General features: G+C 39.1%; 1 protein-coding gene across 1 annotated transcript in view; it reads left to right on the top strand.

Annotated features, from left to right (window-relative positions):
* TPO (thyroid peroxidase) overlaps positions 1 to 22,102 on the top strand; it is a 78,856-nt gene that overhangs the window by 14,796 nt on the left and 41,958 nt on the right. The window contains exons 4-7 of the mRNA XM_074947228.1: positions 2,088 to 2,220; positions 7,070 to 7,199; positions 12,027 to 12,227; positions 20,077 to 20,592. Of these exons, the coding sequence (XP_074803329.1) occupies positions 2,088 to 2,220; positions 7,070 to 7,199; positions 12,027 to 12,227; positions 20,077 to 20,592 (980 nt within the window). The remainder of the gene's footprint in view (positions 1 to 2,087; positions 2,221 to 7,069; positions 7,200 to 12,026; positions 12,228 to 20,076; positions 20,593 to 22,102) is intronic.

Genomic DNA, 22,102 nt, shown 5'->3' with positions numbered 1-22,102 from the left:
AATAATATCTATTTTCTTTCTTAGTATTATAAATGGACTTTTTTTTCTCTGTTCAAGAGATGGAAGACCTAGACTGTTGCAAACAAACATCAAGCACTACAGTTCTCTCTCTTGGGTTTTTTCTTGGGAACTTCATGCCATACACATAAACTAAGGGCTTGTCCATGCTGTCCCACAGTTCGGATTATGGGGGTGTGAATAGCAGTGCACACCAAAGTGCTATGCTGTAATTCCCCCTTGTAGATACTGTTGCCTATGCACAAGCCCACCTCCTGACCTGATTGGCATTGAGAGGCTTAGCTAAAGGCCAAATCTCAACATCTGCATTGCTATTTGTGGCATGCTAGCTGGAGCCCTGCTAGCTTGAGTCTGTCTGCCTGGGCTGAGAGGCTCGCTCCCAGTAGACATACTCACACAGGCCCCAAGAAGGAGGGCTGTGAAGTCCCCAGACTTGAAGGCAGAGTTTACAGGTCAGGGAGGACAGGGATAAGAAGCACACAGCCCCAAGAAAGTGAAATTGTGAAACTAAAAGGAGAGCTGGTTAACCTGAATAAAGTGGCCCCAAGAGAGGAGGAATCTTGTTCTTAAAGACTGTGGATGTAGGTGTATTATTCTCAGAACTCAGAGGAAAAACTGAGGCAGGGTCACAAGGTGGGACTCTGGAACAGCATCTACCCACATGCTGCCTAATGGTGTCTAGATCCAGCTTCTCCCCAGCCCCCAACATTCTAATTCATTAATTCTGTCCCCCTACCTGTCCCTTCTCCAGCTCATCAATTAATAATTCATTTTCCTAGCCCCAGTATCAGTTCTACCCATCCAGCCCCACATCTGCCCCTGGCCACCCAGCATCCCCATTGATGCTCCTTCAGTTTCAAGGGTTCTTCACCCCTCTTTCCCCAGCCTGGGGGGTGGGCAGCTGCATCAGGGTTCTCTTCACCCTTCTCCCCATTCCCAGGATTAATGTGAGAGGAGGGGGTAGAACAGACTGACCCAGGAGGAAAAGAGGGGACAGGATCAGAGAGCCGCTTGAGCTGTTGGACTCTTTCTGCACCCTCCTCCCCATCTTCCTCTCTTGTGAAAATGGTGTTGGATGCTTCTACTCTCCCTCCCCTCCCCAAAACCTCTTTTTGGCTCCTGAGGGAAAAGGGATAAAGCTCTGCCTGCTTCCTGCAGCAGCAATTATTAGCTGCCTTCCCTTTCCCCACCTCTTGCAGAAGAGCAGCCAGTCTCCAGCAGATCTGATATTCATATGAGGGCTGGAGTTTCTTGCTTTACCCTGAGGTTGGCTCCAAAAGGAGTTGAAATCATGTGACTCACAATGAACACTGATGGCCACTGGGCTCCATCTCTTGCCTGTAGCTTCTGCAGCGCAGAGGAGTGGCTCTTGTTACATACGGATGTGGGTGTGGCTGCAGAGACCACAGGTCATCCTCCACCTCAGAAGGTGGGGCTGTGGGATCAGGGAGTTGCAGGCTGTGGTCACTGTTGTGTTGGAATGGTGTTATGTTTCAATAAAGGAATGCAGTTGTTAATGACACGCTTTCCATGCCTTCATAAAGAGAGCACCTGACTCTTAAAGTGCAATGTTAGCTCCTTTCTGTATTTAGGTCAGCTCACCTGTAACTATATTGGCCCTAATTTTTCACTAGCTTTTTGGATTCTTTCCTTTTTGTTTGTCATATGCCCAATTCACTTTAGATATTGTTGTAAGTTTTATGCAGTTTCTCAGATCTCAGAAACTACAGTAATTTTAACTAATTCAATTAATAATTTAATCAGTTCTAATAAAACTGCCCAGATCTAGTACCTAATAAATACTATATACCTTTTTCATCTAGCCAGGGAGCAGAAATAATTCCATGTATCTACATGTCTAGGGAAGATGAATAGCTAAAATGGCCTTATTTGTATAAACTACATGGTTAATACTTGCAAATAACAAATACATTAGCAGAAATGACAGGGATAACAGCTGACTAATGTTGACTTTTGTAATGGATTCTACTGTAACAGATACAACATTATTCTTTAACAAATAGAGCAAACAAACGGGTCATGTTGGGTTGGCTGTTTTTTTTTTCCAGATCTTTTATCACCTGATCTGCTCAGCATGATTGCCAATATTTCTGGATGTCTGCCTTACATGCTGCCACCAAAATGTCAAAATAATTGCCTAGCCAATAAATACCGCCTCATCACTGGTGCATGCAATAACAGGTATGTAACTTGTGTTGTTTAGGACACAGTTCTCTTCCTGTTATTCATAAAGGTATGGTTTTTGACACAGAAGAAAATGAAATGGTTACTTAATTTCATGTTAGATTAAAGAAAACAATGAAGAAAGAAAAACCACTGTAATATCTCCATGAGAAAAGAAAGAAAACAGTGTTTCCACTACTCAGTTTTTCTCATAGCTGTTCCCTAGCAGATAGACATTCAAAGGTACAGTACAGATTTCTTACACGCAAACCACAAAGTGATGTTAAAATGCTTGTGCATCAGAGCCTTGGTTGGCTGAAGGTTTTGGGACACATTCAAAACATTCAGTTGAACATGGTTTTGGATGAGGGGGAGGTGTCTGGTCATTGGGAGGGAGGCAGGGAGGGATAGTTCAGTGGTTTGAGCATTGGCCTGATAAACCCAGGGTTGTGAGTTCAATCCTTGAGGGGGCCATTTAGGGATCTGGGGCAAAAATTGGGGATTGGTCCTGCTTTGAGCAGGGGGTTGGACTAGATGACCTCCTGAGGTCTCTTCCAACGCTGATATTCTATGATCTTTGTATAATCTGTGCTTTGAGCCTCAGAGCACAGTACAGAGATACCAGCCTGCCCCAGAATGGTTTATCCACAGTGAAAAGTTTCCTACATCTGGCATTCAGTGAAGGGAATGCTGCCTGGCTTCCAGACTGGTCAGCTTTTAAAGGGCCTGGAGCTTTACTGTGTCTGTGGACATAACCAACATTTAGTTAACCAGACTGTTTGGTGAACTGAATTTCAGTTAAATAGTATTGTATCATATTTTAATACTTTGACAGAAACAAAAATGATATATTGACCAGGCCTCTGTGAATTTCAAGAGCATAAACTCTTCAACAACGCATTAAATCCCAGAATTCATATTTGCTAATATCTGGGGCTGCTACAGTGAGACCTTAAAATTGACTTTTCTTCCTGTCAAAGTTTTATTTATAACTACTTCTCCTTAAAGGGCTTATTAACAAGAGCTTGCTTTTTTATTGATGAGGCCATTAGAAAAATTATGGCTGTGATTAATTTGCAGCTTTCACTATTCGCGTGGCTCAAAAATAAATGTATTATCATTGCTGCTGGTCCAATTTAGCCTCCACAAACACTGACCTGCTCTCATGTCACGACACACTTCCTAACTGCATTTGACTGCTTACTTCTTATGGTAAGAAGAACACAGGTTTTCCAAAGTGCTAACTCAAGTTATCCAGCCAAAAGCTTTTAAATAGCGAGAGAGATTTTTACTTCAGAAGAATCACCCTGATTTGATTTGCAGTGAAAGCGGGAATGGAGGTAGAGGTGGGATCGGGGGAGGTTCCTTAGCTATCGCTGGGATTTGGGGGATTTGTGCCAAACTGAAAATTCCAAACAAAGAATTAACCTTGGTTAAAAAAAAACTTGTTTTGTTGTGGAATTAGTCAGTTTTGCCACATTGCAAATGATCTTAAATAGTGTTGTGTGGCAAGCTCTCTGATAAGAGTTGTGCAAGACACCATCCTCAAGTGCATCTACAACATAAGATCAAATATGTGTGTCAGCTGATCCCACTAGACACCTATAGAATTGTTTAACATCTGAGATAGTACTTAATATTATAGTTGCAACTGATAACTCATTCAGTTTGGACATAGTGAGCATGACTCTCCACTATCTTGAACCTTGTGTAGTCATTTGCACACATATTATGTTTAGCCCTTTCCTTTTCCAAAGTAGATACATGAATACTGCACCAGGGAGTTTACCATCTTGAATGAGATCTCATATCCCATGCTTTCACTGGATACTTCAGAGATTCTTTGCACTTTTTATATGAGCAGGGTTTTGCCGAAGCTTTGTTGGCCTGCACCTCCACTTTCCCATTGTTCTGCAGTGCACTAGTTGGTAGCGGAGAGTGCTGCATTATGGGAAGATGTTGTTATCTCAAGGAAATTATTTTCAAAAGAGAGATTAGAATTTTCGAAGGCATTTGAGAGTTATAAACCCCAGCCAAAGTTAAATTTCAGTTAGGTAAATAATGTAGATAAACTGTTTAGAAAACGGTTCTTTTTTAAAATTATCATAAGTTCCATAATGCTGTTTATTTTTCTAGCTGAAAAGATGTCTTTAACTCCCCTGTATGTGTTGGGGACTGGGAGAATATCTCAGTCACATTTTTATTCTGCTATAATCAATTTGAGTAGATTTTGAACTTTTCACTCAAGTGTAACTCAAACAGGAAATTCAGAATTTCTGTTTCAAATGTTTAAAAATAGCAGCTATGGAATTGTATTGGCAGCTGATGCATGTGGAGTGAAAGGGCTGGGCATTCCCAAATGCATCATGTGCAAAAAAGATAAAATAATGTGTTTTCTAGCTCTAAAATCTAATTATTACAGAAATGAGTTGTCCAGCTAGTTAGGTTATTGTCTTTAACCAACAAAGGAATTTCATTATATAATTCTCATTCTTGCATCCTTATGGCCATTTGTTCAAGTGCCTTTCATGTGAAAACTTAAGTGTAATAACAAAGGATCCATGCTTGCAGCTATTTCTTTGTGCATCTCCCGAGTTGTGTCCCTGACATCTCAGAAAGATTTGAAACATAGAGTCCTCCACTACAGTATTATATAGTCATACCACATTAATTCAAATATTTCCTTTCTACATCTTGATACCAAAACCAGGCACACTAAAAAAAAGGGCATTCAAAAGATATAAATCCAGGTAATAAACTGCATCTTAAAACTTCAGGTCCCTTCTAAGGCACAACAAAACAAATTTTGAGCTATCCAAAAATGTGTAATGCCAGTATGAGTGAGTGAAAAATCTCCACTTGACATAGAAGGAATCATATTTGATTACATCATAAGGATCTGTGAAACAGTAACCCTCTATTTCAACTGCCTGGGGATAAATCCTGCTCACTTAATTCCATGGACTTCAGGGGCAGGGGGGGTTGCTTGAATAATATAAACTGGATTCATCTCTGGATCTTTTTCACAGTCTTTTCTTTCTACATTTTGATCATAAATTGCCTTTTAATGAATTTTTCCAAAGTGCTCAGTTTTGAAACAGCAGATACTATTAAAAATAAGTAGAAATATAATATGTGAATGCAGAGAATAGAGCAGGAATCCATAAATATAGAATCAAGTGTATTTGTTAAACTACACAGGCTTGATACACTGTTTAAGAGGGCATTAATTCCATCTTTACATAATAATAAAAAGCATCTGAAAGGGATTTTACTGCAGTAACATTCTAGTGAGCTGCTAAAATATAAAAGCAATCAGGAGAAAAATCACTGGTTAAGCAGTTAAATTAACATTTCATTATTTTTAATTGAGTGGAATAGCACTACACTATGTGCAGTACTTTATGCAATTTCAATAAAGACAAATCAACTGTAACTAATTTGAATGCTTTATTAAGGCACATTTCAACCTTCCAGTGTGAATTATTCGGGTTAATTAAGTGTATTACTGTCCCATATAGCTTTGCAAATTGAGCCACTTTGGTATGCTGAAGATCAGTGGAGTATTAATAAAATAATTGTTCCCAATTTAGTGTCTCCATAGCATATAGATGTATGTGTAACACCCTGTAGTTCCACTTTCTGTCTCTGAACATTCCTAGTTCTTTGTGGCTCAGCCTTAGAATATCAGAGTAAACCTAATATGCTTTTAATATTTTATCTCTGCTTTTGAATATTGTGTGTATTTAGCAAGTTATGAAATGTACTAGATTGAGCATCCTAGACATCTACTTAAGTACTGCGTTTTGCTACAGAACTGCACCAGCTTACCCATAGTGCCCCACCAATGTGCTTCAACCCTACCCTATCCTACCTCTACAGTGACAGGGAAATTCAATTTCAATGCCTATTTAGTCCCTGGCTTTCAGGGGTGCCAGTTGGGCTGGAGCAGAGGTGTTTATGATCCGGATTGAGAGCGCGAAACTAATTTCTCATGGGCCATTACAGCATCATGAGATGGTCTGAAGCTGCAAAACATAAATCTGAATTTTAAATATCACAGATTGCGGGGGAGAGGAGGGGAAATTAGGGGTTTTTAGTTTAATTCATTGTAAAAATAGGGACTATTTACAGAATTAAGATCCAGAGTCACCAAAAATTCTGAGGATTTGGTTTGGGTCTGTCTGTGCTTCTGACCTGCTTATTTTGAGCTCAGTTGCCAATTTATTGATCCAGACAGTCTCACATCCTTTCTCCAATGTAAAGTATTTTGAATTTAAGTGATAGGTAGATTAGATATGTTTATGATGGAAGGAGGACCTGGGTCCAGTCCAGGCCTCAGTGAGGGTTTTGTCATTGACTTCACTGGAGACAGAATTTCACCTTAGGTTTTTTCACTCCCAGTCATGATCCCTACTCCCTAAGATGATTGCCTCCCTACATCCTCACCAACCCACTGATCATTCCTCTTCCCTCCAGCCCCACTCGTCCCCGCCCTAACACCCAATTCCAAGCTCTAAACAAGAGCACTTGATGAAGGCCAGCAAGAGCTGTAACATTTCTTTCCCTTTTTTTCTAATGAATGAGTACACAGTCTCGAAGTCCTTATGTGGGCAAAGCACCCATAGATTTTTAAAGGAGAGTAGCCTAAGCTAGGGACATAAATTCAGGCCCTGAAATTTTTTATTTTAGTAAATAAAGACTTTTTAGCCCTTCCTTTGGGGCAAATTGGCTTTGGTACGCCTTGGTATCTTTTCAGAGATCTTTTAAATAAATAGCCCAGTATCTGGAAATACACTCATATCTGATGCATATTTTAAAATTAAAACTGTTGGAAAAAAGATTTTCTAATCTTTTATTTCCCCAGGGAACATCCTAGATGGGGAGCCTCCAACACTGCTCTGGCTAGATGGCTCCCTCCAGTTTATGAAGATGGAATCAGCCAGCCCAAAGGATGGAATCCCAGCTTCTTCTTTAATGGATCTCAGCTGCCATTGGTTAGAACACCATGAAATCATTTGAAACACTGGATTTGGGCTACATGCATGCCTGGGACTGTACAATCCCTTTTAAATCAATGAAGTCAAACTGCAGTTGAATATGGTTCGTTAGCACTTATGTCGACACAACTTTTCTGAAAAAAACAACCCCCTAAGCGACATTTGCCAGATTTGCCAGCATAAGCGCTCGTGTACACAGCGCTGTGTTGGTGGGAGACACCCTCCCGCCAACATAGCTACTGCTGCTCGTTGAGCTGGTTTTATTCTGTCGACGGGAGAGCTCTCTCCTATCAGCATAACATAGCTATATGAACTGTCTTACAGCTGTGCCACTGTAAGCTTGTAAGTGTAGACATGGCCTAAATTTTGGAGTGGTGTGTTTTAATTAAGCATATATTCAGGAGTACAACTACATGAGTCCTCTCTTTATACTCAAACCTTACTTAGGCATGACTTCAGTTGGAGTTTCTTTGAGTAAGGATTTGGGCCATTATTGGATATTTAATTAGTACCTGAAGTATAGGCATGGATTTGACATTTAAGAAAGAAGGCAAAGCCTTTGCAATTAAAACTTTAATACATATTCCAATAACTGCATCACAGTAGTGCATTCAGTGGTTTATATCACCAGCACTTTGTCTGAAAATAGATTGGTAATGGTCTAGATTGAATAACTATTGAATTGAAATTTGCTCTGAGGTACTGTCAAACCAGATTTTTATACAGTGCTTGTTTTATAAAAGTCTGTACTCGAGAACTGTGGAGAGAGTTGGGCCTATAAAGTGGCCAGTGGAAAATCCTACTCTATGTACATTTACAATTGTGTGGTCTTTTTAATGAACTTGGTGGCTGAGGTAAACAGAGAGCCATTTATTCTGCAGTTGTGATAAGAACCTTTGAAAAAGAAATCATTAATTCACTGTAAGGAGACTATTACATGCACAGTAGTTACTTAAGACAGCTTCTGGATAACAACATAAATGGGAAATGTACTGCAGGTAAATATATTGTTCATTTTATCTACAGCAATACAATTTATTTGCACATTAAGATAACACAATTGCACAAAAATTACCAACATACCGTGATTTCATCTATTATGTAATTCAAACTACTAATGTAAGGAACCACTGCAATATTACTTTTTGGATTTTTGAATTACTTTGGATTTTTGCACAGCAAATTGTTATAATACAGCAGAGATGGCAATAGTGAAAGGTCTGAACCAAAACATTTATATCTGAAACTGGATGCAAACTTCCCTATGTTCAGTGGAGAGGGTTGGATCTGGTGTGTCTGCTTCAGGCCTATCTCAAATTGTTAGATTTACCTCTTACTATATTGACTCAGAAACCACAGTCTTTTGTTGTATTCATTTTACCCTTCACATATTTAATAATGATGGGAGACAAATTTTAGTGTTAATGTCACTTTCAAGTCCTTTCACAAATTAAATGGCATCATAACTTTAAGCAGTACAGTGTGGGGTTTATAGATGAAAAACTGACATTTCAATGAGAAATTTTACAGTGGATGTTATCAATCGCACATATTTCCAGGTTCATTAAGTCTTGTGCTAATGGAGTGAAACACATTTAAAAAAAGCTTGTACTATTGCAAGGAATCTGATCATTCAGCATAACACCAACAAGCTTCCCTCCCCTTTTGTTAAACTACACTTTAAAATACCATACAATATACGAATATGAAATTAGTGCTATGTAAAAAAAAAATAAAAATTCTATGCTGTTTTTTCCCTTAGTTGCAGATTTCAGTTATTTGTGTTCTTTTATCTATTATAAGTTACTCTTTAATAGCAGGTTTCAGAGTAGCAGCTCTGTTAGTCTGTATTCGCAAAAAGAAAAGGAGGACTTGTGGCACCTTAGAGACTAACCAATTTATTTGAGCATAAGCTTTCATGAGCTACAGCTCACTTCGTCAGATGCATTCAGTGGAAAATACAGTGAGGAGATTTATATACACACAGAACATGAAAAAATGGGTGTTATCATACACATTGTAAGGAGAGTGATCACTTAAGATGAGCTATTACCAGCAGGAGAGCGGGGGGGCGAGAAAACCTTTTGTAGTGATAATCAAGGTGGGCCATTGCCAGCAGTTAACAGGAACGTCCGAGGAGCAGTAGGGGGTGGGGGTGGGGGGGGGGGAATAATCATGGGGAAATAGTTTTACTTTGTGTAATGACCCATCCACTCCCAGTCTCTATTCAAGCCTAAGTTAATTGTATCCAGTCTGCAAATTAATTCCAATTCAGCAGTCTCTCCTTGGAGTCTGTTTTGGAAGTCTTTTTGTTCTAATATTGCAACCTTTAGGTCTGTAATTGAGTGACCAGAGAGATTAAAGTGTTCTCCGACTGGTTTATGAATGTTATAATTCTTGACATCTGATTTGTGTCCATTTATTCTTTTACGTAGAGACTGTCCAGTTTGACCAATGTACATGGCGGAGGGGCATTGCTGGCACATGATGGCATATATCACAGGTAGATGTGCAGGTGAACGAGCCTCTGATAGTGTGGCTGATGTGATTAGGCCCTATGATGGTGTCCCCTGAATACATATGTGGACACAGTTGGCAACGGGCTTTGTTGCAAGGATAGGTTCATGGGTTAGTGGTTCTGTTGTGTAGTGTGTGGTTGCTGGTGAGTATTTGCTTCAGGTTGGGGGGCTGTCTGTAGGCAAGGACTGGCCTGTCTCCCAAGATTTGTGAGAGTGATGGGTCTTCCTTCAGGATAGGTTGTAGATCCTTGATGATGTGTTGGAGAGGTTTTAGTTGGGGGCTGAAGGTGATGGCTAGTGGCGTTCTGTTATTTTCTTTGTTGGGCCTGTCCTGTAGTAGGTGACTTCTGGGTACTCTTCTGGCTCTGTCAATCTGTTTCTCCACTTCAGCAGGTGGGTACTGTAGTTGTAAGAATGCTTGATAGAGATCTTGTAGGTGTTTGTCTCTGTCTGAGGGGTTGGAGCAAATGCGGTTGTATCGTAGAGCTTGGCTGTAGACAATGGATCGTGTGGTGTGGTCTGGGTGAAAGCTGGAGGCATGTAGGAAGGAATAGCGGTCAGTAGGTTTCCGGTATAGGGTGGTGTTTATGTGACCATCGCTTATTAGCACCATAGTGTCCAGGAAGTGGATCTTTTGTGTGGACTGGTCCAGGCTGAGGTTGATGGTGGGATGGAAATTGTTGAAATCATGGTGGAATTCCTCAAGGGCTTCTTTTCCATGGGTCCAGATGATGAAGATGTCATCAATGTACCACAAGTAGAGTAGGGGCATTAGGGGACGAGAGCTGAGGAAGTGTTGTTCTAAGTCAGCCATAAAAATGTTGGCATACTGTGGGGCCATGCGGGTACCCATAGCAGTGCCGCTGATTTGAAGGTATACATTCTCCCCAAATGTGAAATAGTTGTGGGTGAGGACAAAGTCACAAAGTTCAGCCACCAGGTTTGCTGTGACATTATTGGGGATACTGTTCCTGACGGCTTGTAGTCCATCTTTGTGTGGAATGTTGGTGTAGAGGGCTTCTACATCCATAGTGGCCAGGATGGTATTTTCAGGAAGATCACCGATGGATTGTAGTTTCCTCAGGAAGTCAGTGGTGTCTCCAAGATAGCTGGGAGTGCTGGTAGCATAGGGCCTGAGGAGGGAGTCTACATAGCAGAACATACAGAGTAAAGGTAGGGGATAAATATTAGAATTACCTTAAGACAGAATATTAGAAGACAGTGTAGCTCAAAGCCATTTCCATGGTCATTTACAGCACATAGTTACAGAGATATGAAAACCTTTGTCAGTAAATTACAGTGAACCCCCGATGGCCTCTATACTCCTGTGAGTAAGTTATTCCCATGTGGGAGACTGGAAATGCCACCAATGTGCACTTTCAATGAATTTTCCCCCATTCCTGTGAGTTTCCCACCAAGTTGCAATCCTGCAAAACCGCCGGGGTTTTGGGCCACAGACCCCCTGCCATCTGCACAGAGGGTGTGTACCGTTGTACTGTCTCCTAACCTACTATTTCTGTGCAGTTCTTTCAGCAGTGTGACTCAACAGGCTGCTGTCCATGAGAGGGTGTTTCACAGCCCCAAAGAGAAATCTGAAAGATAATGTTGTCTCAGTCAGTATTAACTTGTGTTGGTTTGCCCTGATGATTTTGGTTGGGTGAAGAGGCAACTATGCCATGTTGAGTAAGCATCCCCTCATGTAAATCTCTCAGAAGGGTTTCTGCAGAGTTGAGATAAGGAGCATGTTGAGGAGCTGGCTATCCCCACAGACAGATTCACTGGGTCTTGACTTCCTTCTGCCTGGGAATATTGAGTGGAACATTTGGGTCTCTGTTTGGTACCTAAAATGTCGCGTATGTGAATAGCTTGTATGGCACGGAGCAGTGTGAAGCCCCAGTAACTGCATTAATTGGAGGCTGCCCTGCTAACTCTGCACCTTTGTTAAAAGAATAGAACAAATAGAATGAAAACTTTTTAGACATTGTAAAAGAAAACATGTGTGATTCAAAAGACTCAGAAAAGAAGCTGATCAGAGATGTCCTACTCATTTGGTAACTAAACAGGAAAACTCAGCTGAAATATCTTTGAACTCACTTTGTGGTACTGACATCTCAGCTTTTGAACAGGAATATCAGCCTGTCAGTGATTTTTTAAAACAAGCCATTAGAAGTACTCCACAACATAAAATATCCTGGCAAAAGTGATAGCTTTTATCACTACTTCCTCTGCTTTTTTAGTGTTTTATCTGTATGTAAAAGGTAAATAATATTTGGCATCCCAGGTAAATTAGCTCTTTTTTTCCTAGGTTCGTGAAGTGACAAGAAAAATTATTCGTGCATCTAATGTTACGGAAGACAATCTATATTCTGATATCATTATGGTGTGGGGACAATACATAAGTCATGACATTTCATTCACACCTCAGAGCACAAACAGAGCTGCCTTTCTAAGAGGAGTAGAATGCAAGATGACATGTGAAAACCAAAAATCATGTTTTCCAATAAAGGTATGATTTAAAATTTATTTGTTCAAGAAAAGCACTAGTTGGCAAACAGGTAAAGTAGATTGTGAGAGAATGGCATTTGACAGATCATGCAGAAATAACAAAGCAAAAAATAATAGAATATTTGCAGTCTGACATAATTAATTAATGATGCAGGAAGGCAGATATATAAATAGATTTATATAGCGATAATCCTATATTCATCTCCACATATAAATAGGTAGATAAAAGTAGGATATCAAGGATATTTAGTACAAATATAATGATTTTTAGCTGTGGGGTTTATGTTGTAGAGAACTCTTCTAGCAGGCAAGAAAAAATGTTGTTACTATTTTCATGTATCAAGGTTTTTGAATTCCAGTGAGGAAAGTAGGAAAATCGTCATAAATAATCCTCTTTTTAAACTGTCACTCAGCTAAAGTGCAGTAATTTTACCATGGGAAGGCAAGGATATTTCCATCAGCTAATGCAAACTTTTGAAAGGAGATGTGTTCTCACACTGTGGCTAAAATGATCTGCAGAGTTTTGCAACACTTACATACATGGGGTCATTGCTTTTGAGAAGATGGGAAAAGTCGGACTTCAGGAGCTAGTGATTTCCTAGTAGGAAAAGAAATGAGCTGGCATAGATACACGATTCTATACCATGCCTGATGAATTTATAAGTAAGATCATTGTTTCACGCAGATGATAGGTGGCAAACTTGAAATACAGCTTGAAACTCACAAATGTACTGTCATGGACCCTTACAATTCCACATACTGTCCCGCAAGGATGTTCCCACTCCCACCCATCCTACATTATGAATAACACTGAGTTGTCCCCCCCACACACACCAGAGCTTCAATAAAGAATTTCATGTTCAAACCCTAAAACCTGACTTCAATCCTGTGACTGCTTCTACTCTGAAAGCACTGCTTCCATTCTTGTACAGAGCTTCCTAGTGATAAACTATGGATTCCCCCAAGACATAAGACTTGGTTATCTATTGCCCTGCACCTTGTGCAGTTTTTTATGCTATTTCAAAGTAGCCCACTTTGCATTCATCTTCCATTTGAATAAATGACTGCACACAATGCAGGGCAATGGATGATCAGATCTATAGCCTTCTGAGTAGCAGGTGAGGCTGTTGTGGAAATCATGGAGGGAGTTTCAGACTGTTTAGATGTTGAAAATAAATTTTAGATTAATATCCTAACTTTTGGATTATTTTCTTGACTAAGCTAATGTCATCTGAACCTTTAAATCTGTTGAGGTTTGCCCATCTCTATTCTTCATTGTTTCTTTGATGATTCCAAACAAATGACAGTGACATCATTTGAATATTTTACTCATTCTGTTGACTAGTTAGACCACTCAATTATGATGTGCTTCTTATCTGGCGGTTCCTTTCCATTAGCACGAGGTAGATACAGTAGAACAGCAATCATCTTGAGCAGAGTCTTCCATCCACCCCCGATTTTCTTTTTTTATTTTTTCAGGTAAGAAGCTCCTAAGAGATGTGTCCTTATCATCTTGAATCTGTTTCTTCTTGTCAATCATACTCCTCAGCTTTACTTGACATTTTTACCTGCCAAGACATATCAAACATGCCATGACACGTCTCAAACTGTGCGTTTTGAGAGTATCAAATGAAGATGGTTCATTTTTCTAATGGACCCTGTTATGTGCAGAGTGTTTATAACCTGAGTTTTACTTTCTTACAAAGTTTTAGAGACTTTGAGGGCAGTAGCTGACATTTCCTTAGAACAAAAAGGTGATTGAATTAAGCAATTTTGAAGCTCTCCTTTTATAACAAATGGTATTGCATCAAATATTTGTTAAATTGTGAAAAATATCCACCCTCTTCAGCGTGTAAGTACATCCATATCCATTAGATTTCTCAGATCTAATACCAGGGCAGATGAAGATGGATGTACTTCTACTTCTGAGTTATATGCCAAGTACTTCACATGCACTTTTGCCAAGGCGATAGGAAATATTACACAAAGCAGTTCTTTACTGTGACCAGATGAAGCATTTTTCTAACTTTGAAAAAGGAGCTAATAAAATTTCCCTCAAGGATGAGCTTTCTCCTGAAAGCTAAAGTAGGTTGTTTTTTTTTTTCCATTTTGAAAAGCAAAATAAAAAGAAACAAACAAACAAAAAAGCAGGTAACAAATTGTCACATTCTGAGGAACAGTCCAGATCAGTGATGGGTTGTGTCACTGTTTGTGCATAACCTTGGGAGCCTCACAATGCTTTGCCTTTGTAACTCCCAACCTGAGCTGCTCACAACCAGCCTACCAGCATGCCCTCAGTGTCTGTGTATTAGAAATCCCTGGTTCAGCAGCTCTGACCCCAGCAGCCTGTCTCCAGCCTGACCCAAACAGCCTTTGTTTCTATGGGCAGGGTGAGCCCAACACACTCCCAATTTCAAATTTTCCCAAAACTATGTGCTATGCAATGTCCAGCCCTCACCTGGACAGTACAGAGAAATAATATGGGTTGGTTTTTTTTTGTTCCTTTAAAGACACAAAAGCACATCACAGCTTATTAACTTAACGAGGGGTAAATTTAACCTTCCCATTAAATTATAGCACTGAGCTTGTTTATGGTAAAATTGAACACATTTATTAACAAAATATAAATAGGATTAAGTGAGTTCAAGCTTAAGTAAAGGTTACAAGTAAAACAAAACAAAATACAGTTCTAAAAGTTAATCTAGCAAGATACAGGCTTTGTTCAAGATGTTTTTCTGATGTTTTCCTTACAGTCATTCTTCTTCCCAGTCTTGGCTGACTTCCCCTCAGTCAGGATTTCCCACAAAAGTACAAGGTTCTCGCTTCCCTTGTCTTCCTAAGTGACATATCTTTGCCTAAGCAAGGTTTTCACCCTCTTGATTGAAGGACCATCTTTCTCAGCTTGCAAGGGCTCTGTTCCCTAGTGATGGATGCCAAAGATGGGCTTTGTCCTCACTTCTATCTTCCATAGTTCAATTAACTTGTCTCAGGAGGCAGGATGACCTCATGCTGTTCCTCTCTTCTTGTGGGCTGACCCCCCACCCCCGGTTTGTTTTTTATGTAAATGGGGCTTCCATTGTTTCGATTCCATAATACTTAATTAGAGACAGGTAAGTAGCTATGACATTTGCTCCTGTCTGAGCAGCCTGTACAACCTAATATCAATGAGTATCTGTAATTCCTTACATAATGCTAATACATACCGTTCACAATGATATTTATCACCAGTGTTTCTTTAACTTTCATTAAAGACCTCACTCGATATGCTTTTATACTACAGTAATATTGTATACAATCAGTTGATTCAATTCATATCACTTGATGTTCAACCCCCCGTCTTTATAAACCAGTAAACCTTTGCAATTAATTCTTCTGAAAAGTAAAACCCAGACCAAACGTTTCTCTCCTGCTGGGTGCAAATGTCATGCTGTACTCTCTCCCTCGCTAGCATGAGGTTTGCTTCTGTCCCCCATCAGCCCGATGAATCTGTTTACTGCCTATACATAAACTGAAGTAAATACACATTCTTATGTTCAAGATAGACCTGTTAAATAACTCTTCCTTATATACCCGGTTCAAACACATTTTAGTTAGTTTTAATTCCAGAATATATTCATAACTCATAACTTATTGTGTACATTAGTTTTCAAGTGATACCTCAAAAAGCATATTTTGTAATGTAAGTAAAGAATTCGTAAATGTTAAGGCCAAAAAGAACCATTACGGTCATCTAGTATGACCTCTTGCATAACTCAGGCCACAGAATTTCATTTGATTCCTGCATCAAGCCCATAACTTCTGGTTGAGCTAGTTCACATCTTTCAGAAAGATATAAAGGGATCACTTCATCCAATACTGGGATGTGATACCACAGCTGTTTTAACAGAGCATTATAACTCTTTGGGACAGGAAGAGGTGGGAAATATTGTATCCAGAAAGACAGGCTATGCACAGTAATCTCTCCGAGACTTAATGAAATGGAGAAACCTGTCTATAAAAAACAGGAGTTCTCCTTTATATCTTTCACAGTAGAGATGTGCCAGAGTTGTTTAGATTTTTTTCTGAGCCCAGCAGCCTCATCTACAGTTGCTATCTGTGCCCTTGGTATCCACTAAATGAACTGCAGTAGTCAGAACTATTTATCCTAATCCCAATCTAATTAAAATATATTCAGCCTTTTGTTTTAGAGAGGTACATATTTAAAGAGGTTTCAGCCTTAATCTTCTAAAATGGTCTCTGTCTCTTTGTCATAGTGATCCTAGCCCTTCTCAATCCTACCTGGGCTTTGTCTCTAATTTTTTTAAAATTAATCTCTCCTGATTTGAGGGTTAGGTATAGGGAATCTCTTTCAAACCACTTGAATGTTCAAAACAGAAGAAACCTTTTCAATATGACCACTGCAAGCCCTGACTGATTCCTGTATGGGGCCCTTTCAACAATAAATGGCAAAAATCACCAGCATAATGTATATCTTTAAAACAGCATCAGCTGTAAAATAGACCCATAATTAAATGGATGGGGAGACTGAGATGCTTTTTCACCCTGCAGTGGTCACTTCAGGTCAGAGTCAAGGCACAGTAGAGCATTATTAGGGCTTCCATAGTTTACTGTTCTGTCCTGGTTTATTATTTATTGTATTACAGTAGTTTATAGAGACCCCAACTGATATCCCCAAAGTCTCATTGTGCTAGACTCTGTACAGAGCCATAATAAGAGATAGTTCTGAAAAACTTACAATCTAAATAGACAAGGCACAAAAGGTGAGAAAGGAAACTGAGGCACAGAGAGGTGAGATAACTTACCCAAGGTTATCCAGCAAGCTAGTGTCAGAGCCGGAAATAGAATTTAGGTCTGTCTTCTGAGCCATGGACTACCCTGCCTCTCAGAATCTCCTGTACAGAAACAGAGGATTTGAGTTTTCCTTGCTATGAATAAAGAAAACTTCCACAAGCCCTGAATTCCCTTTAAAAAAACTGCAACACCTCTGATCGTGTTGTCACTTTCCACAGAACCAGCTCACTATAGGACTTAGAAGACAATGCAGTGCGTTGAAACAGTGTGTGACTTTCATTCTGCTACACTTCACCACCAGCAAGTTCCTTTGTGAATTTATAATATAATTTTAAGTTTATATGCAGCTAACCCAGGAAAGCTACCATAGCCAGGCTGGGTGGTTTGTTTTTTTGGGTTTTTTTTTTGGGGGGGGGGGGGTTGCTTTGTTTTGTTTACCTCCTTAATTATTCTTTGCAAAGAAATGGATTGATAGGAATATTCTTCATTGATTTTTAGAGAGAAATGCCATTTTATATTCATTTTAATAAAAAAGGACTTTTTTCCAGGTCACGTTTGATGTCATTTGAAAAAATAACATAGAAAAATTTCATTTGCACATTGAACTGCTGGCTGCACACTACTTAGCCCATGAAAAAGAAAAGGACTTCATTATACAGTTCTGCCAGTCCCTTAATGTTCATTACTGTTGCTTTCCTCCATTGGGGCACAGAATAATCTGAATTAAAATTGCAGAGGCAGTTAACGAAAGAATATTTACTGTGAACTCCACGGACTCTTGGTCTGTTTTGTTGTGGTCCTCTCTGTTTACTAAGTTAAAGACCAAACATACATTTTTCAATTATATCCAAACTCTTCCAACCGTTTCCTGATAATTAGAAGCAAGAGGTAGTCAAATGCACACAGCACTCTGTAGCTGTCAGTCTCAGAAGACACTGTACTTGGAATAGAAACCTAGCCTTTTGCTCACCCTACCCGCTGAAGGGAAGCAGAGACCATCGTAGCAGCAAGAGTCTTAATAATGGGGACAAACTCTAGACAGGAAACCCAAGGGAAAATAAATAATTGATTTCAACAACTGAAGGAAGAAACAGCAAAATAAACAAAATATATGTTTACTCACAAAATATAATAACCTACCATTGAAACTATCCTACTTAGCTAATGGGGAAAGAAGTGAGAGGATTTCTTAAGCAGACAGGTTTTAATAAGCTTAGAAAATAAACAAGTATTGCTTTAACATGATAATAGCACTTCCTACAGTGATGAGCTTTCAGTAGTTAGAAAAATCTATTTAACAAACGAGATAAAAATACCAGCACCATGTAAAGTTATTAAGCTCCATTCCACAGTTCCCTTTGGCCTTTTTTCACCCCTTTTAAATCAGATTTTATTTCCATAACCCCCAAAGAGATTTCTTGCTTCTATGATCTCCCTTCAGCCCCTCCACACCCCTTTGATCTTTTCACAGGATATTCCAGCTGTCTCAAATTTGTGCCCATGTCAACACTGGTTTTGGAGCCTGCTGAACTAACTTGTTTAAATAACAAAAATCTAAGCAAAACAATGTAGAAATGTGAAAGATAATTATATGACCTTGTAGGATGTCTGCAACATTAATATGTCTGTCCATGCTTCTTTGCTGCTGTAGTATTTGTTTGAAAATTGAACAGCAAAGAAATAGGATGAAAAGAAAAAGCGGATTAGGTCAGGTGTCTCTTCAAAGCAGATGTGTTTGACTTTATCAAATGTCTGCAGATGGTTCCCCTCTGGGGGATATTTCAGCAACTTCAGTAAGTGGTACCTGTACTTGCTTACCAGTGGTAAAAGATCAATGGGTAAGAAAGTATAGATTTTCCCAAAAGTTCATAATTGCATATTCTTTGAAACTCAAAATCATGTTTTTAACAGCAGTTTTCATTGGAGGTGTGTATCTTTAATCTCCTGGGCTTGACACATACTAGTTATGGCTCACCATGTCTCATTACACTGTGCATGGTGATCGGTTAGAATCTGGAAATGATGGGATTTTCAGAAAACTGCAGTTCATAAAAGCAGCTCTGTATTAAACAGGGCAGATAGACTTCAGACATTCTGAAACATGGTTGTTTTTATTTTAGTGATTAATTTTATTTTCTTGAACAGGATAGCTGACTCAGATTTTCTCTCTTGGGTCTCCTAAAATGTAAAGAGATCCTGTCCTCCTCTGCCTGCTTATTTAAGAAGGCTTACAGGAGAGAAGCTCTGTAACTACTCACCTTAAGAGGTTCAGGGGAGAGGCCTCCATGGTGCACACCTCCTAATTAACCCACAAAATGTCCATTTAGGGCATAATCCCAAACTCATTGAAGTAAAAGCGATGTTGATGTCATTTGACATCACAGCTTCTCTATACATCTCATTGATTTCAATGGGCTTTGGATCAGGCCCTAACTGAGGCAAAGTCTCCCTGATCCATGTACACTGTACAAAGACGAGCGCTCTGAAGCAAAAGCTTTTGCACAGTCCTGATCTGGACTATGGCCACTTCACTATATATGCGTGTAGGCAGCGAGATTAACTGCACGTGCGCAAGAAGCATGGCTTTCTGAAATGAGAAAACTCATGCAAAATCTATTATAGCACACAATGGTCAATGATTCATAACTTGATCATGTCAAAAACAATTTTTACCAGAACAGTTTCACCAGAACTCACAAGCAATTCTATTTAGTGAAACCTGAAGAGATGAATTCATGATGAATTTCATGAGTTCAATTCAATAGAACTGTTCAGAAAACATAGCAGTAAATTTTTTTTAATGGAGAAAGTATATTTTTTTCACTCTGCCTGTTCTCAAAAATGGCTAGACCATTTTTGCTCAAACTTCAAAAACATAAATAAAGAACACAGCGACAAGCCTAGAAAATTTCAGTCCAGAAAATAGGTGTTTCAAAAAGATTTGAGCAACTGAAAAGTAGGGCTTAGAATGGAAACCTTTATGGAACCTTTAGTGCAGTAGTCACTTCCAGTCCAGCTATGTTATTTTCACTGCAGAAAATGTCTATTTTATTACACAGGTATTTGCCAATGATACACTATCCACAGGAAGAGAGTGCATGCCTTTTTACCGTTCATCTCCTGCATGTGGCACTGGTGATCATAGCATTCTCTTTGGAAATCTATCAACATTGAAACCAAGAGAACAGATCAATGGTTTAACCTCTTTCCTTGATGCTTCCACTGTCTATGGCAGCACGCCTGCTATGGAAAACAAACTGAGGAATTTTACAAGCAAAGAAGGCCTCCTTAGAGTAAATGTGCAATATTATGACAATGATCGGGAATATCTGCCTTTTGTAGACCAGGTCCCATCTCCCTGTAAACAAGACCCCAACTCAGATGAAGCTGAAAGGATCGAATGCTTTATGGCTGGGGACAGCAGGTCTAGTGAAGTAATCTCATTGACAGCTGTGCACACCTTGTGGCTGCGAGAACACAACCGCCTGGCTAAAGCACTGAGAAAACTGAACCGGCACTGGAGCTCGGAAACGGTTTACCAAGAAGCTCGCAAAATTGTTGGTGCTCTACATCAGGTTGGCTGACTACTTAATTGCCAATTTATTCCTTTGACTCGGCTACAATTTAATTAAGCACAAACTGAAAATGTGTTTTCATGAGCTGAATGGCTTTTTGAGGGCCATGTTCCTTTCCTTGCTGTCTCTATTTTGTACTTCAGATTTTTGGTGTCAGATTTTCATTCTTTTCTCAAACACCTTGATATTTAGATTCTTTCACTTGTTCAGATCCCACCCCTCTCTGCTGTCATTTTTTCTGGCTTCTTTTACTGGACTTTCTAGCTGCATTTCCTCTTTCCTCAGACTTTTCCTTCTATCTGTTTATTCTACTGAAGTCTCTTCACTCTTTCTGGCTCTCTTCTTTATAGCAATTTTGGAAAAGGAAACAAGTAAAAAGTAGGTAAATCTCCCACAGTGCACAAAAGTTTGTCTTTCTAATGCAAAATCTATAAATAAATATTCTCCTTCCATAAAAAGACCATAAGCTTCACACTACCAAACTAATGCATAAACCCCTAGGGCATAGACTTTGGGCTCTAAAACTTGGGAAGGAGAAATCAATATGGAAAATAACAAAGCAGACAGGAAAGTAGACATACAGAGTTTAATATTAAATCAATGAGTAGAAATCTTCATAATTAAACTGAAATTCTAACATCCACCAGGATTTCACTTTCAAGAATTATAATCTTCAACATTAAGATACTCTTACGAGATATTTTGTTTTCATTTTACTTTAAAATATGTCTCTCCCAACCATTCCATTGTGGTTTGAAAAATCTACCCTTAGATTACAGAGTGTATTTATTGATTCACAGACAAGTAGAGTAAATATTGCATCCAGGTATCCAAATCAAGTAAAAACTCTTTACATTACCAATTCACTCTGAACTATGAATTTGGACATCAACATTCTATTTAGGTCACAAAACTAACTTTTCTTTAGCAGTTTTCAGTGGGGAAAATGGTTATTTTTGCTTGTACACACTGATCCGGTCTCTGTTATAATCCATAGCCCTGGATCTGAAATATCAGATTTGGAACACTTTGGAAACAACAGGCCTTTCACACAGTCTCTAATTGCTAGCAGCTGAAATATTTGTGACACCAGATTGTGGATTTTTCTGAAGAGTAATAGGGAGAAAAACAGACTTTAATGATCATGAAAAAATATTGCTCTCCTTCCACCTGAACTCGCTGTTTGCAGTAAACATAGAATGATTCCTTCAGGAAACCATGTGCAGTTGATGTGAGACTACTGGTTGCACGAAGAAAGAATACACATAGAAAAATAACTCCTTTTATTTGGAATCAGTACATAATCAGTTTGTTTTAGATAGTCAGGCCATTAGCTTCTCTTCCAGCTTTCCAAAGTCAATTCCTCTCTCATAAGTGTTTTTTTGTTTTGTTTTGTTTTAAAATCGTTGTATTAACAAACTCAGAATGGTTCTTGGTACTAGTTAGAAGAAAAGAGCAAATCAGAAACCCCAAAACTAGGCTTTTCTGTACTCTTATGTTAGTGGGTAGG

Source organism: Natator depressus, chromosome 3 (assembly GCF_965152275.1).
Source record: "Natator depressus isolate rNatDep1 chromosome 3, rNatDep2.hap1, whole genome shotgun sequence".
NCBI classification, from domain to species: domain Eukaryota; kingdom Metazoa; phylum Chordata; order Testudines; family Cheloniidae; genus Natator; species Natator depressus.
This window is presented reverse-complemented; position numbering and strand designations above follow the sequence as displayed.